The sequence below is a fragment of the Tursiops truncatus genome, chromosome 21, assembly GCF_011762595.2.
Source record: "Tursiops truncatus isolate mTurTru1 chromosome 21, mTurTru1.mat.Y, whole genome shotgun sequence".
NCBI lineage: Eukaryota > Metazoa > Chordata > Mammalia > Artiodactyla > Delphinidae > Tursiops > Tursiops truncatus.
The window spans coordinates 9,540,612-9,556,936 of record NC_047054.1 but is presented as its reverse complement, the minus strand read 5'-3'; the positions used below and the strand labels follow the sequence as shown (position 1 = coordinate 9,556,936).

Sequence of the window (16,325 nt, the reverse complement as noted above, 5' to 3'; positions counted from 1 at the left end):
TCAATGGAAGTGTGTCTTATTTGTTGAGTTATCTCCTTTTAATTAATGAAATGTGTATTATTTATGAATACATTTCAAAACCCAAACAGATGAGAAAGCTTATATGTTTTGATTCAAGTAATGGTTAAAAAGAGTATTTTCCCCCCTTTTTTTCATTTTACTTAGTATTCCAATTGAGACGTATCTTAAAATTTAGAAAATGTTTAGGGATAAAATCACCGAAGATGAAACATTTCATAGAACCCTTTTAATAAATGTGTACTTTAGGTAGATTTTAAAGTATACTTACAGTGTTAATTAATAAAAAATAATTTAAACCGAAACACATAGACCAAACAACTTAGTTTAAAAAGTATCTTCTTCTGTGTTGATGGTAAGATCACTCTGTAAAATATATTACGGCCTTTCAGAAATGAACGTGTTGATGTTAATAAAATAAGTTAGAGTTTTTTCTGTCTGCATGTGTGCAGGGCCTGGGGTTTTAGGATCTCCTGGGACTTGTTCTGAATTTACAATAAGAGCCAGAGGTTGGCTGTAACTAGACAGCAATAAAGCTCTTCCTCAGGGTTATAATCAGATCAAAAACATGCAAATGTTTTTCTTAATCTAAAGCGCTATGTGCGCAGACAGTGTTACAACATCTGACCACATGCCTGCCTGTGCCTGACGTGAAGATGCTACAGAGCACATGTCATTGTGTGTTAATACATGGGAGAAGTAGTTAACCTGCATCTCTGTCCTGCGATTTCATCACCACAACCATAGCTATTAGACAACACTGGGACAGCAGACCACCTGGAAACAAGAAACCATCCACCTGCTGAAATGCACCTGGAGAGCTGAGAGCACAACCCAGGGTGTGATTAGAGCTCAGACGCAGATTCTTAAACACAGCTATTCTGATTCCCTGTTTCTGTTTTTTAGAGAAGATAAAATGAAAACATCAGTGAGATTATTTGCTTCATTTCTTTTTACGACCCTTCACAGTATTTCTTTCAGACATACATACTGTTTTGAAGAGGCACTGAGTCTGTCTCCAGGTGAGCGGAAGTGCCTCCACTCCTGTGTTTCTCACGCCCCCTCCCACGTGCCCATCCCCTTCCCTTCCTCTGGAAACTGTTGCTAGGAGCAACCCCCATTGACAGCGAGAAGGTTTCAGAGACCGCAGGCTCCTGTAAGCTGAGCCCTCTGTGCTAAAAACACCCTGTTTCCCACGGGGGCTATCGGAGACTTCCCACCCCCGGGAAGCATCTGCGTCAGGGTCCTGGCAAAGACACCTCTGAAGGAACGTGCTGCTGAGACAGCGGCTTGAGCTTTGCATCCCCTCCCTCTGCGCAGTTACTTCTTTAGCTTACTTTTGGAGAAAAATGCAGTGTGAGCCTTAAAACCCAAAGCACCTTGCGGAGCTTCAGCAAAAGTAATGGACTCAAACATTAGGATTTGTAAATAAGATTAACTCTTAAGAGCACGTCTACGTATGAAAGAATTGTGATACGGAGAACTCTGTCACCTGGAGATGTGTTACTGTCACACTTATGCTTCCCGAGGAATGGCCACTCTTTGAAGGTCACTGATGGTCTTTAGTGTTCGTTGATAATGCATGTTTCCCATTTTTAAAACTAATAACCATTGATGGATTTCCATGGTTTATGGGATGAAGCCACCTGACACTGAAGACCTTTTACAATCTGGCGTCCTTTAGGTTTCCAGCCCACATAATGCCATTCCCTCAAACACACCCTAACAGCAAGCTGCTGGGGGCCACCCCCTCTTTCCTGGATGCCCTATGTCCTTTTACACTTCCAAACCTTTCTTACTGCTTCTCTTCACTTTTTGAAATGCTTCTCTTCTTTTTAACTTGAGAAGAGTCACTTTCGTGATAGCCTTCTATGCTAAAATATACTTGGCCTCTGTCCCAGGTTCTGGCACGGAGCTCCCCAAACCCTTGGAATTTCCTGAGGGTTGGGAGTGTCTTTGAATTGAGTTAAACTGTGGGGCACTCAGCTGGTGTCTAAAGAAAATGAGAGAATTGCTTGGTGGTGTTGAAAAACATTTCAGAGCCTCATTCATTTTTTTTTCTAAATGAAGGTAAGTATCCACAAGGTAATATTTATCTGTAAAAAGTGTGAACTTTCAGAACAATTTATTCCCATTGTTCCCAAGGAACAATCAACCACCCTAAAGTGGTGATAGTTTTCAAAGCAGAACTTCTAAAAGTGTGGTTATGACATTTGAAGAAGTAGGACTCATAACTAGTACAATTTTTCATCAAGAATTTATTGGGGAATTGGCCCCCACTTGAGCCCAATCAAATAATAGAAAAGTACTGGAAGAAAAATGACAATTAAGTGCTTAAGTGTTTAAGTGTTTGATAGACGACATCCGAGTCCCTATTTCCTTTCTTAAATAATGAGGTGTTTAGGGAATGACAGCTAAGATAACTCAGTTCATTCTAAACAAATTTACTCCTGAACTGAAACAGAAGAGAACTAGGTCATCCTACGTAGTAATTCCTGTAAGTTCAGTAGGGCCTGGGGACCTCCGGGCTGAGTACAGGGAGCCTATCTTGTTAGCTGGACACTCTCTGCAAACGTGTGAGCGCGGAAGTAATTTAGAGAATGATGCCCCTGTTGTGTTGATCTACTCTGTTCCTGGATTGTCATGAATCAATTTCATTTAAGTGAAAACCAGGTTAATCTTGGGGAGAGACAAGAGAACGGAGGCATGGTCCCTATTTTTAAAGTAGCATATGTTAAATAAACATTTATACCTTTCTTCATTAATCAGCTAAGACCACCCTTGCTGAAAGTCACCTATTCTGAGAAATTTAAGGCTGTGTTTGGTGGAATTAAAATCTGCCTTCAACATGTGAAGATTTACCTCAGTTAATTTTTATATAAAATGGCAAAAGATGAAACTTTCATACCCACCCCCTCCACCACCTTGAGAAAAGAATCCTCTTGAGATCACCATCACTGAGGTAACGTGGTCCTGACACACTGGTTTTCCCAGGAAAAAAATGACATCAGTGTCCTGACTTAGCGCCCCATGCGACCCCCTGCTTCTAACAGAGGCAGCTAGAGGCAGGGTTTCAGCGGCACCGCAACCACAAGGGTCCCGCAAGTGTTTAAAGCAAGAGGCAAAGGGTGGGGTGCCCCCTCCTGTGGAGTTTCCCACACCCACTGGCTCGCATGTGGGTGCAATTCCAAAGTACATTTTTCTCAGAAACAATCTAAGTCACTTTGGTTAATTAATAATAATTCATTCCAGATTCTCTTCAGGTGTTGAAAATCGTTTCCCTCTATAAGAGTGACTGAAATTCTACCTCATTAGTAATGAAAATGCACAGTTACCAGATATTCTGGAAGAATCAATTCATGGGCCTGAGCATTTGCAAAATCAATACTATTGCAATGCAAAGAAAATTGCCTTTCATAGGGTGGATAATTAACATTATAAATCGCTTAGAATTAATTTAATATTCACTTCATCTTTACACCAATCCCATAAATGATGCAGATAAATGATCCTCATTACACATGATGCTCAGAAGATTAGTAACCAAGGTCACTTGATAATCAAATCTAGACTCTGGGTCTTCTCTTCCTAAGTGTTGGCCCTTTTAAATGTTTCACTATCCCTAATGAATGATAATATTCAAATTCCCTGAAACGGGAGAGTTCCATTCTTTAAAGGAAATAAACGTGACTGTGATTTTGAAGTTACAAAATAAAACCTATCTTGGAAAGCTCTTGGACAGGCAACCAGTCATACTTCTGACTTATATTGAGACATTTTGGCTTATTTACGTCTCTTCCAAATCTTTTTTTCTTCCAATAGTGCTTAAAAGTGGTGCCTTTAAGTAATGTATTTTAAATGATCTAATGATATTCAAATCAATTGAGTCAATAGATTCAACCTCATATTTTGTTCTGCTATTGTATATTATCTGTTATTGCATATGGTCTATACAATTTAAAGCTGTAAAAATATGAAATGTGTGCACTTATTGTATGCAACATATGTGCATTTCAATGTCTATACATTCTACAGAAAAAAAATAGTAAACACTAATTTTATGCATGCTAAAGAATTCAGAGGGAAGTGTAGTGATGCCTGCAATTTGCCTTGAATGTATCAAAAATATAGATAGATTAATGGATGGATAGACAGATAAGAGAAACGTGACAAAGGATATGTAGTAAACATTAATGGTGGAACATAGGCAATGGGTATTATTTTTAAATTATTTCAACTTTGCCATATGTATGAAAATTTTCCTGACAAACTGTTGGGAAACAGCAAGACTTCTTATTTGATGTAGGTTTGATTTATTTTGTGGAGCTACCTAAAAGCAAGGGTAAGATATTTCTGTTAGCCGGTGATTTTAATTGCAACGGAATGATAACACAGATAGAGACAAAACCAGATGCATACAAAGAAATTCAGACACATGCAAGGAAGTCCAGACCAATACAAGTTACACCATGTTCCGTGTTGAACAAGCATATTTGTAGTATAAACTTCATACCTTCACACGTCGGGAGAGAGCCTTCAAACTGCAGTTGCGAGCCGAGCATACAGGTCAGCGTGTCCGTCCCGGACAGCGTGTACCCAGGGTGGCACTGGTACTTCACGGAGTCTCCTGAAGGAGCCAGCACAGCATATACTTGAAGATTCTGTCTCCAGGACACGCGGCGTGGGAATGTATTAAACACGCATGCGGCTTAAGTGAGTGCGCAAACTGTTTCTGAATCAAGATCGGTATTCATGTGTCGTCTGTTTAATGAAATGGTGCCATTTTCAGTTCTTAATTTATAAAAATGCCACCTTAAATGTAACCAGTATTTCTACAGAAATTATGTAGCAGATTTTCCTTCTTTGACTGATGTGTCTATGTTCATTTCCCTTTGCCCATGACTACTAAAAAAAGAAAAGGAAAGAAGGAAGGAAGGAAGGAAAAGAAGAAAGAAAGAGAGAGAGAGAGGGAGGGAGGGAGGAAGGAGGGAAGAAAGAGAGAAAGAAAAGAGAAATAGATGCTTGGGATTTAAGGTTGTACAACAGAATGGCTTTAATGCATCCGGAGAGGGCTATACAATGAACTTGGCCTAATTAGCACAATGTTCTCATTAACTAAGCCCTTAGGAGTAGAGCAGAAATTAGGTCACACGGTTTGACCACTGGTCTGAAACAGGGTGTGACAACAGGACAGAGTATTTGTAATTGAGACAGAGAAACCCTGCATCACAATAACTATACGGCAAACATACACCACGGCTGGTTTCCTAATGTGACCTGATGATTGTTTAATGAAACAGATCATTAATATAAAATGAAAAAACAGAATCTCTAAATATTATCATTAAATGTATTCACCAATTGTATTCCAGTTTCAATGAAAGGTCAATGTTAGACTAATCATTATTTTAGCCACAAATGATTTTCTTCTTCTAGTTCATGAACATGGTTCCCTAACTAAACACCAACATCTGTTTAAGTCTGTCTCTGAAAACTGCTTTTCAGGAGAAAAATGCAAACTACTGAGTGATGTAGGGGGAAAATGTGCTCAAAATGACAAAAGCAAAATTCAAACGGAAAAAAAAAACACTGAAAATCATGGAGATGAAGAAAGAAAAAGATATTTACTCAGTGCATGACCTCTGTGTATATCTCTCTAGCAAAGCTTGAGGAATATTTCTGACAAATACTCATTTACTTGACTGACTACTGCAGTTGGGTGGGTGTAAAAAAGGTGGGTTGAGCTAATGATGTTGTAATGAAGAAAACATTACCTATTTCAAAATCCTCATCCTCAGTAAGCATTTCTGCCTGTGGAACTGCTGGGGGAGGCTGACATTTCTTGAGCTGGAATGCTACATGGTTCATAAAAAACAATAAGAGCAATTACATTTGCTGAATAAACAGAAATCTTACAAAAAGCATTCCTCTTATGTTGTGTTGTTGTAATGCTTAGGTACAGGAACATGTCTGTATTTGTAAATCATAGTTTTACGAAAGTCTTGAGCTTCAAATGCTTACAGAATTACTTAATATCAAGGAATATCTAAAATTGAAAGGAAAAAGTATAAAATTTAAAATATTATAATGTTTAAAGAAAAACACTTTACATATATTTGGAATTCTGCAAGAGAAATGGTTCCACATCCATGTCTGGCTCTGACATGGTCCTCCTCTGTCTCTTGTCCTGAGGAAGTCCATGTGGCAGGCCTCACGAGAGATAAGGGACTGGTATCTTTTTCCCTAAATTATTTAGCATTCATTCTCAAAATCAGTAAAGACTGGCTTTGTTCCCTCTGCAAACACATGACATTTGCTATCGAGGTTCATCTGAAGACAGAGATGAGGAAATCTATGAAAGGTGCTAAATGTATTTCAGTGGTCCCCATATCAGAGTTTCACATACAATACACTTATCTTGGAGTAAATCCAAGCTTACTACAAAAGAGATGGGAAATAATAAATACATCAGGAAGAAAAAAGGGCCATGGGAACCTCTGGCATGAAATGCGAGAAAATCCTATTGGTTCTCGGTTGGCAGAATCAAGGAACTTTAGATGGAAACAAGGTTTATGTCGACGCTATGAGAAGAATCAACTGGAATTCTTTGCCTTCATCAACAGAGCGAAAGTACACTGACCATGAAAATTGAGGACAAAGAAACCTCCATTTGAAAAGTCGCTGTGAAACTTCAGCAGGACTTGATTGGTGGAACTGTACGCTGTTTCCAGGGCTGTGTTCCCACTGAAAACTCCCAGCTGAGGCGAATTCTGATCGGGACCATCCCTAGGAAAGAGAAGGGGAGTCATCGGAAGAGGAAGTTCCTAGTTACAGCTTAGATTAACAACCAGTCGGGCTCCATCTCGGTGAAAGACGATGGTCTGACCCCAGGATCCATCTGAAAAGTCTGGTCTTCAAACCAGAAGCTCGGGCTCACTTGTTCCTTCCACAGCTGACCTTTTCTGAGGCATTTCTGAGACCAGGTCACGTTTATTCTAGTGATGGCAATGCCATTTATCAGCTTCTTCTCAAATGCTCACATTTTAAAGTCTAAATTCAGAGTGTCTCTTTAATCACAGGTGAGATTTATGGAGCTCTTGCTACTGAATTGAAATATTTTAAAAAACTGAATAAAATATTGCTGTCTTCTAGATACCGTGTTTAGAAATATCAAGATATTTAACATTCACAGTTGATGGGACTCCAGTCTGTCTGTCTCACGCACATTCGGACAACAGGGGCTCATTCCGCTGTTGTTCCCTGATGAAGATTTTCCTGCTACCTCCTAAATCTACCAGTTAATCCGAGCAGACCTGCTGATATTATCGTGTGGATCTTCATTTGGTGTTGTCTGTTTTGCTTTGCTTCTGAAATGGCAGCTTCATGTGGTCAGTTTAACCTTTCAAGTTGTCCATTCCCCCTCATTCCCATGACTGGGATGCCCCTCCCTGTCAGGCTTATTTCTACAGCCTCAAAGGCTTCTTGGACTCTTCTCCCTTCTCGGCCAGCTGACATGCTTCCCACACAATGAGACTGCGTATTCTGAAACCAGGATCTGGTCTTGTAATTCTCCTTCTTATAACCCTAAGGTGAATCCTTGTTGCTCTAGGATGAAGCCTGAAACCCTTAACATGATTTATGAGGTTCCGTATGGTCCACCCTGCTTACCTGGCCAGGTCACCTCTTCTCTCTGGGCTCTCAGGAGACTTCGCCACTACACACCTGGTGTCTCCCAACGCCTGCAACTCACCCTGTTCTCTTGCCTTACAGATTTTCCAATAAATTGAACAACCACTACATTTACAACAACTTTGCCAACATACACACACACACACACCACACACACAACCTTGTTAAGTGTGATTACTCCTTGAGTTTTCAGGGCAGTTTCTTCCAAAAGCACATCCTGGCTCTTCAACTCTGGGTCGTGCCCCGACAGTACGCTCTACTTTTTCTACCATGGTTTGACAGAGAAATTGTCATTCCCATTTCCCCCATAAACTCTAACCTCCAAACGCAAAGGTAGGAATAGTCATTCCCATAGATAGGAACATTTAGTCAAGGAGAGTTTAAGTCACTTATCCAGACCACGTGGCTCATTCGATAGGGAGCCAGGGCTACATCCCCATTTAGTATCCCCTACACAGCACATGGGAGGGCGGTTCTGCAAGGTTTATAAAGCATGGAGAGAAAGCTGTGTGTAATCATTTCTGCAATCATTTCTAGAAGCATCAAATTCTTATAATGGCAAAGGATCCTATCAGCTTTTCTTTCAGGAAAAACAGCCATCACACTTAAAAATGAAAAATAAAACAGCGAATTCCCTGGTGGTCCAGTGGTTAGGACTCCGTGCTTTCACTGCTGAGGGTCCCGGGCTCAACCCCTGGTTGGGGAACTCAGATCCCACAAGCTGCGTGGTGCAGTCAAAAAAATAAATAAATAAAAATTGAAACAGAAAACAAAAATGAAAAATAAAATAATCATGGGATAGTCTCCTATATCGAGAGTAATCCTGAATACATCTACCATGCAGTAAAACTCAAACACAGTACCTAAGGTTTCTTCTCTGTCTCTCTAGATTTACTTGGTAACTTTCCTTTTTGATATTTACCTAACTACTTCATTTCTAAATAGATGTAAGTGACACGTCAGTGGTTACAAGAATGGTTTATCACAACGACAGATGGTGTTTCAGGGAAGGTTCTCATACCAAACAGCGATATAGTCGTTGACAGCTTCAGTCTGCAGCAAGGTGAAGTTGATGTAGACGCCATGACCGGGCGGCACCATGATGAGCCAGACACAGTCCTTCAGAATGGGGTACTCGTCCGGAAACCCAGGGGAATAGATGGTCCCGTTCTGAGATGTCACATTATACCCGCAAGGAGCTGAGAAGGAAGTAAGAAAAATCAAGCCCACACAGTCCACTTACAAAGGATACAGTGAAATGTTTCTCAGTCTCTAAGGTCCCTCAGGCAACATTTGCCTTCTAAGAAATAATTGTGAAATATCTCTCAGGAACTACTTTGTCAAAATAATCCCCCTAAAGTCTTAAAACCTTGGAAGAATTATACTTCTTAGCTACGTTATCTAGGTTTCATTTAATATATTCTCCAAACATTCAAAATACCCTTAGGATAAAGTCATTTCCACATAATTAAAAAGAAAGAAAAAACCCTTAGTCAGTTGTCTCCTGTGACTGAGATGATAATCCGTTGGACCATCTGATGCAAAAGGGATGTTGAAATTATGCATAAATATTTAACTGAAAGACAATTTTTTTTTGTTTCAAGTGAGATTTGTAAAGCCTATTTAAACTGTCTAAAAGAGAAGCATCTAAGTCTATTTGCCTTGAAACAAAGACATAATCAATTCTCCTCAGATCTACACCTGGCGAAATGAGATAAAATTACGTAAGTGGTATTTTATAGAAGCACTCCCATATCTCACCAGCTATCAATGATGTGAAGAATCCCAATACTCAAAGAGTCCATTTTTATTTTACTTAATAAAGGGATCATCACTGTTGCCATGGAAATTATTTTATTTTATGGAAAAATGAAATGACCATACATGAGCAGAAAATCTGAGACGTATTCTTTAATTTAGATTGTAGAATAATACATCAAAGTCATAGACAAGTAAAACTAAAAGCCAATAGATGCTATAAGAGTGTCTGTTACTAACAGGAATCTTGTGAGGCTTTCAAATATTTGCCACAAAAGTCATAAAATTTAGGTGGAGTGAATAAGCTGAAATACATTTTTATTAAAAGTTCAAAAACAATTCAAAATGATGACTGATGAAATAACATGAAGCACTATATGACACATCAACTATACAGATGCACCCTGATTTCAAAGGGGTTAGAAAATGTACCAGTGTCAAGTAGATTGAATCAGCCCGAGTTTGGGGTAAATTCATTAGAAGGGGCTGTGGAGAACATTTTACAAGTTTTATAGCATAATTGTAAGTGGGGTTTGGAGTCAGACAGACCTTGACGTGTAACCTAGCAAAACAAAGTATACAGATACTTATAATCTTTAAAATAGGGCCAGAAACCACGTTGCAGTCACAACAAGCTACGGTGTACCCTGAAGATGCCATACTTTTTCTCAGCTGCAAACGTCAGGCCCTTGTCCACCTGCACGAAAAGCCCACATGCTTTTCTCCTACTTTGCTGCCCAGTGAACTGGTATCTTCCTTCAAAACTCAAATGTCACCACCCCCTGAAAGTCTCTCCTGGTGGCTTGGGCTCCAAGTGGCCATGGTCTACAGTTCACGGCCAGCTGTTCTTCACCATCAGACTAATGTCAGCAGGTGGGAATCAGGGACTATGTCCCCACCCCCACCCAACCTCCTTGCATTAATCCTATTGCTGGGCTCGGATCTCAATAAACATGGACAACAAATAACTGAGAGACTGAAAATGAGTGAGACAATGAATAGAAAACACTTTAAAAGTAAGTGTGTTGACAGCAACATCCTTTTTGACTCACCTCCTAGAGAAATGAAAATAAAAGCAAAAATAAACAAATGGGACCTAATGAAACTTAAAAGCTTTTGCACAGCAAAGGAAACCATAAACAAGACAAAAAGACAACCCTCAGAATGGGAGAAAATATTTGCAAACGAAGCAACTGACAAAGGATTAATCTCCAAAACGTACAAGCAGCTCATGCAGCTCAATATCAAAAAAACAAACAACCCAACCCAAAAATGGGCAGAAGACCTAGATAGACATTTCTCCAAAGAAGACATACAGATGGCCAACAAACACATGAAAGGATGCTCAATGTCACTAATCATTAGAGAAATGCAAATCAAAACTACAATGAGGTATCACCTCACACCAGTCAGAATGGCCATCATTTAAAAATCTACAAACAACAAATGCTGGAGAGGGTGTGAAGAAAAGGGAACCCTCTTGCACAGTTGGTGGGAATGTAAATTGATACAGCCACTGTGGAGAACAGTATGGGCGTTCCTCAAAAAACTAAAAATAGAAGTACCATACGACCCAGCAATCTCACTACTGGGCATATACCCTGAGAAAATCATAATTCAAAAAGAGTCATATACCACAATGTTCATTGCAGCTCTATTTACAATAGGCAGTCATGGAAGCAACCTAAGTGTCCACTGACAGATGAATGGATAAAGGAGATGTGGCACATACATACAATGGAATATTACCCAGCCATAAAAAGAAATGAAATTGAGTTATTTGTAGTGAGGTGGATGGACCTAGAGTCTGTCATACAGAATGAAGTAAGTCAAAAAGAAAAAAACAAATACCATATGCTAACACGTATATATGGAATCTAAAAAAATAATGGCTCTGAAGAACCTAGGGGCAGGACAGGAATAAAGATGCAGACGTAGAGAATGGACTTGAGGACACAGGGAGGGGGAAGGTTAAGCTGGGACAAGTGAGAGAGTGGCATGGATATATATACACTACCAAATGTAAATTAGATAGCTAGTGGGAAGCAGCCACATAGCACGGGGAGATCAGCTCGGGTGCTCTGTGTCCACCTAAAGGGGTGGGATAGGAAGGGTGGGAGGGAGATGCATGAGGGTGGAGATATGGGGATATATGTATATGTATAGCTGATTCACTTTGTTATACAGCAGAAACTAACACACCATTGTAAAGCAATTATACTCCAATAAAGATGTTAAAAAAAAAATGTGTGTTGAAGCCATTGGGCTGACCTACCTGATGTGTGACTTGAGGTTAATCATTTGGTATTGATTTATAGCTCTAAGGTTTCCCTTTAGCATTCTGACTCTTTAATTTGCATCTAAAACCACACTATTTGGAGTAGTACTCTTCCCTTTGGGGGGAAGAAAACAAAACAACAAACAAACAAAAAGCACGGTGCCCACCTCTTAAAGGTCAAAATAAATGATATGGTTATTTTCTTGGTAAAACACATTCTGACATTATGTCACTTAATATATTTGCCATGATTTACCTACGATATTCAAATAACAAATCCTTTCACTCATGTGTTCAATGAGTGTTTATTGAGAGTCTATTATGTACCAGACAGTGGGGCTGGAGCTGGGGATACAGCAAAGACCCACAGACACCCCATCCCTGCCCTTGCAGACCTCACTGCACACTATGTAGTGATGAGGAAAGATGTTAAAAGCTAAATAAGTATAACATTCAACTTGGGTAATAATACTGTCAATGCACACATAACGTTTTCTCAAGGCAAAATCCTGCTGTGTGGCCTGTAGTGAGAAAACGTACGGCCCTACAACAGTGAGTCAAAGCTGCATCTCCATTTTCTCTGGCCTGTCCAGGATCTCTTCCCAGAGGCTCTCCCCTCACCTTAGTGGCACCAAAGGTGTATTTTGAGTTCCATGTGTGAGCAGCATCTCAGGTGAACTCTGAAGCAACAGTGAACCTGTGATCTAGCCCACATGAAATGCATCCACCCCCATGCTCTCCCTGATGGTGAGATTCAAAGAAGACCCTCCAGTGGAGATGAATCACAACCCCGGGGTGGAGCATCCAGTCACTGGAGGGGTCCCTGTACCACAGCCAACCACCTATCTGCCAAGCAGCCTGGTCCCAGCGGGAGGGGCAGGCAACCCACCAGCCAGGAGAGAGACCATCGGGGTATCGTGCACTGCACTTCGCAACTGGGAGTGATACAGATGCCGCACTCCCCTCCACCCCAGGGGCCAGAGTCAACACACACGTATCCGTCTATGTATCCAGGAGCATACACTGAGGCAGCACGGCTTATAAGAAGAAATACATGCAGTTCTGGCCTTCTTCCCTGTTCTTGGCACAGAACTCCTAAAACCCTCAGAATTTCCAAAGTGATGAAGATCAACCTGTCTTTTATTATTCATAACAGGCCCCTTCCAGCCACACCTGAGTTTATGTTAATGCGGTGATTTGGAAAGCTCTGAAGCCTGGGGGCTGGTTGCCCGGGGAACCAACCTGTGACTGGAGGTTCAGCCCCACCTCCACCTCTGGGAAGGAAAGAGGAAGGGGGGGTCGACTTAATCTCCAACCTAAGGGCCCAGGATTTAATCAATCGTGCCTATGTGATGAATCCTCCTTTAGAGAAAAGAAAGGAGGGGTGGTCCAGAGAGGTTCCGGTTGGTGGAGGGTGGAGCTGTGGGAGGTGGGACGGAGCACCTGGACAGGGCTGCAGGCCCCCTCATCTCTTCTACCTGGCTGTTCCCGGGCTATATCCTTGGTATTGATAATTAGTTACCTAGTAAGTAAAATGTTCAGTGGCTCCAGCCAATTAATCCAACAGGAGGAGGGAACTATGGGAATCTGCAGTCTATCAGAAGTACAGGTGACAACCTGGATTTGCATCTGAAGTTGGGGCAGGGAGGGGGGGCAGTCTTGTGGGACTGAGTCTGTAACCTGGGGATCTGAAGCCGTCACCAGGGAGACAGCATCAGAACTGAGTTCCCGTGTAGGACATCCATCTGGTGTCACAGAATTGCTTGCTTAGGAAGAGCTCACACACTGGTGGCCAGAAGTGTCAGAAGTGGGAGTACTGCATGTAACTCTTTACACATACATCTATGTTAAGAATAAAAAGCTTAGTTTGGGAGGAAGGATTGCTGTGAGAAGCATAGCCAATCAAAGTCCTCAAGTTATTTCTGTATGTATTTCTCCAGAGGAAAATAAGTACATACAAATGATTAAGCTGTCTATTTCCATCAAGTTCTAGAGACAGCTTAGATATACTGAATATGATGGAGGTGAGGCATCACCTGAATGTCTCAGCAGATGTGGATTATTACCACGATGTTAAAACTTTTTAAAAAGACCTTAGAAATATATCTACATAAATATTTCAGTGTTAAAGAATTAATTAGGTCAACAAAATACTTTAAATTTTGCACTATATGTCTAAGTGTAGATGCATATTTAATTATGAAATTACATTTAGTAAATTAATAAGCCACAGCCTTCTTAACCATATTTTAACAAGTATAACCCATTTTTAAAAATTGAGACTTCTTAAGTTATGGTAAAAATAATGGCTTAAATTTCTCAGGTCACTTTCAGAGATATACTTTCATTTATTTATTATAATAAGATCACACTTGTAGTCCAGATTTTTTTCAGATAAATTCAGAATATACTAATTTTACATAACAGATTCTTATGCAAATTAGCAGCATATTCATACAAACCAATTTAATATACACTTGTGAAGCTTGATGGCTTAAGATTTAAAATTCTTGGATCTTAATTGTCTGAATTGCTCAGTTTTTAATAAAGATGCCCAGAACTTGTTCAAAGTATCTTTTTTTTTTTTTTTTTTCCCTAAGATTCTTCTGAAGTGTACAGGGCTGGACCTTTGAAGAGTGTTTTTCAGTACACTTGCCCTGTATACCAAGCATAAATCTGAAATGATAAACCACTCTGTGTTAATAGGATACATTTTAGGTGAGGATATTGGATAATCAGAGCGTCTGCTGGTGTCCCGTGAGGGGCCTAACTGTAGTTTACTTGAATCCTGATAGGCATCTGAACAGCCCACCATTCTCAGGAAATAGGACACTTTTTTATTTAACTTTTTGGAAATGCAACCTTTTCTAGATAAAATAACTTTTGTTTTAAAATAACACCCCCCAGTTACTTTTTTACAATTTAATCTAATATGGAAGACATTAAAAACATCTTGGAACACTTGCTTTACAATATAAGAATTTTACATGGATCTTATGTTTTGATTTTTTATTCTGTCTATGACATTATAGGTATGAAGAGAGACATAATGGCAAAAGTATCTAGTAGTAAAGAATCTGACCTTACCTAAAGAAAGGTCTGGCATTTGCCCTGGATTCTGGGAGTTAATTTTTTGCCATACCTGATAGGAGTGTCTTTGTTTCTCCTGGGGGCCTGGCCACATCCCTTAGTCTTAGGATGGGGCTGGCCTGCCAGAAAGTCCAGCCCTGCGATTTAGGGCGGGGCCTTTGGGTCACAGGATATCAGCTGGTCTGGAAACTGATTATCAACCACTAGATAAGCAATCATCAGTGATGCCTACATGAAGGAGACCCAATAAAAACTCTGGGCACTAAGGCTCAGCTGAGCTGCCCAGGGCGGACGTTCTCCATGCATATTGTCACAAGTCATTTCTGAGGGTGAGGCACCCCCTACATTCCACCCTGTGCATCACTCTCTTGGATGATTTTAATGTCTTTTTCCTGTTATAAACGACAGTCTTGAGTATAATAGCTTATTGAGTTCTGTGAGTCCTACTAGTAAATTAGCCACGCTTCAGGGTGGCTTGGGGGCAGTCCTGGAACTTTCACGAGGTACCAGGAGTCTTGGGCTGTCTTGGATGTCTGGAGGATTTTAGCTTCATGGTTTGGCCAACTCTGGGTAGCATTATACATCATATATCATCCAAAAAGATGTATCTTGTTATCTTCACACTGACAAAATAATTCTAAGCCAGCAATTATTTCCATGTTGGAAAGCTGGATTTGAAAAAGCAATGAAATCTAATTAAATACATAATTCTATTTTTTTATATCGAGCAAAGGAATCTCCTATTTACGTATGAATTCAAAGGATTCCGGCAAAAATTGCAAGTAAAAAGGGCTTTCAATCCTGACAATTCAAAGTAATTTATATATATAAATATATGAATTTTTAAATGGTGAGTAGTACAAAAAGTTTTTAAAGTGTGTTAATAAAAAATACCAGATATGCTACTGCTATTCTTAGTTTTAGAAAATAATTTAAAATGCTATTTTACGTTATTATATTTGTAGTCAACTAAAATAACTATTTTTTTAAAAAATACAGTGAATATTTTTCTCTTATAGCTGTTTATATAATGAAAAAGAATGGAAAAGTACAGGTGAAAAATGTGATTTAAAAAGTCTACCAATTTGCTTTTATTTTTTTTACTTCTTCAGTAGAAATTCAAACACAGACAGATGCCTTCCCCTTTTTGCCCCTGGGATATAAGTATTTAGCATTTCAAAAGTCCACAGAGTTGGTAATTTCATTATTTTTTATTCAGAGGTACTGTATTTATAATGTTAGAACATTAGGTTTATGGTAACTTTTCTATTTCATATGCTTTCTTCATAAACAAAGTACTTGATCTATTTAACTTAATATTGTAAAAATTTCAGAGTCATCATAAAAATTAGACAGCCAAACAGAAGCTTTAAAGAAGTGATTTCTGCTCAGACTAGGGATATTCACTGAAACCAGATCTGACCTTCATGCACCAGTAAAGGACCCTACTTAATTTTTTCCTAAGATTGCTCCTGCACTATGTCTTTGCTCA

The 16,325-nt window shown here is 39.7% G+C and overlaps 1 protein-coding gene across 2 annotated transcripts in view; it reads right to left on the bottom strand.

Moving 5' to 3' along the window:
* The window catches only part of CSMD1 (CUB and Sushi multiple domains 1), a 1,403,311-nt gene that overhangs the window by 108,817 nt on the left and 1,278,169 nt on the right, over positions 1 to 16,325 (bottom strand). For both annotated transcript variants that reach the window (XM_033848938.2, XM_073798556.1), the window contains exons 42-45: positions 8,729 to 8,906; positions 6,659 to 6,804; positions 5,793 to 5,873; positions 4,532 to 4,645 (exon numbers count right to left, since the gene is read on the bottom strand). In XM_033848938.2, coding sequence (XP_033704829.2) covers positions 4,532 to 4,645; positions 5,793 to 5,873; positions 6,659 to 6,804; positions 8,729 to 8,906 — 519 coding nt within the window. The remainder of the gene's footprint in view (positions 1 to 4,531; positions 4,646 to 5,792; positions 5,874 to 6,658; positions 6,805 to 8,728; positions 8,907 to 16,325) is intronic.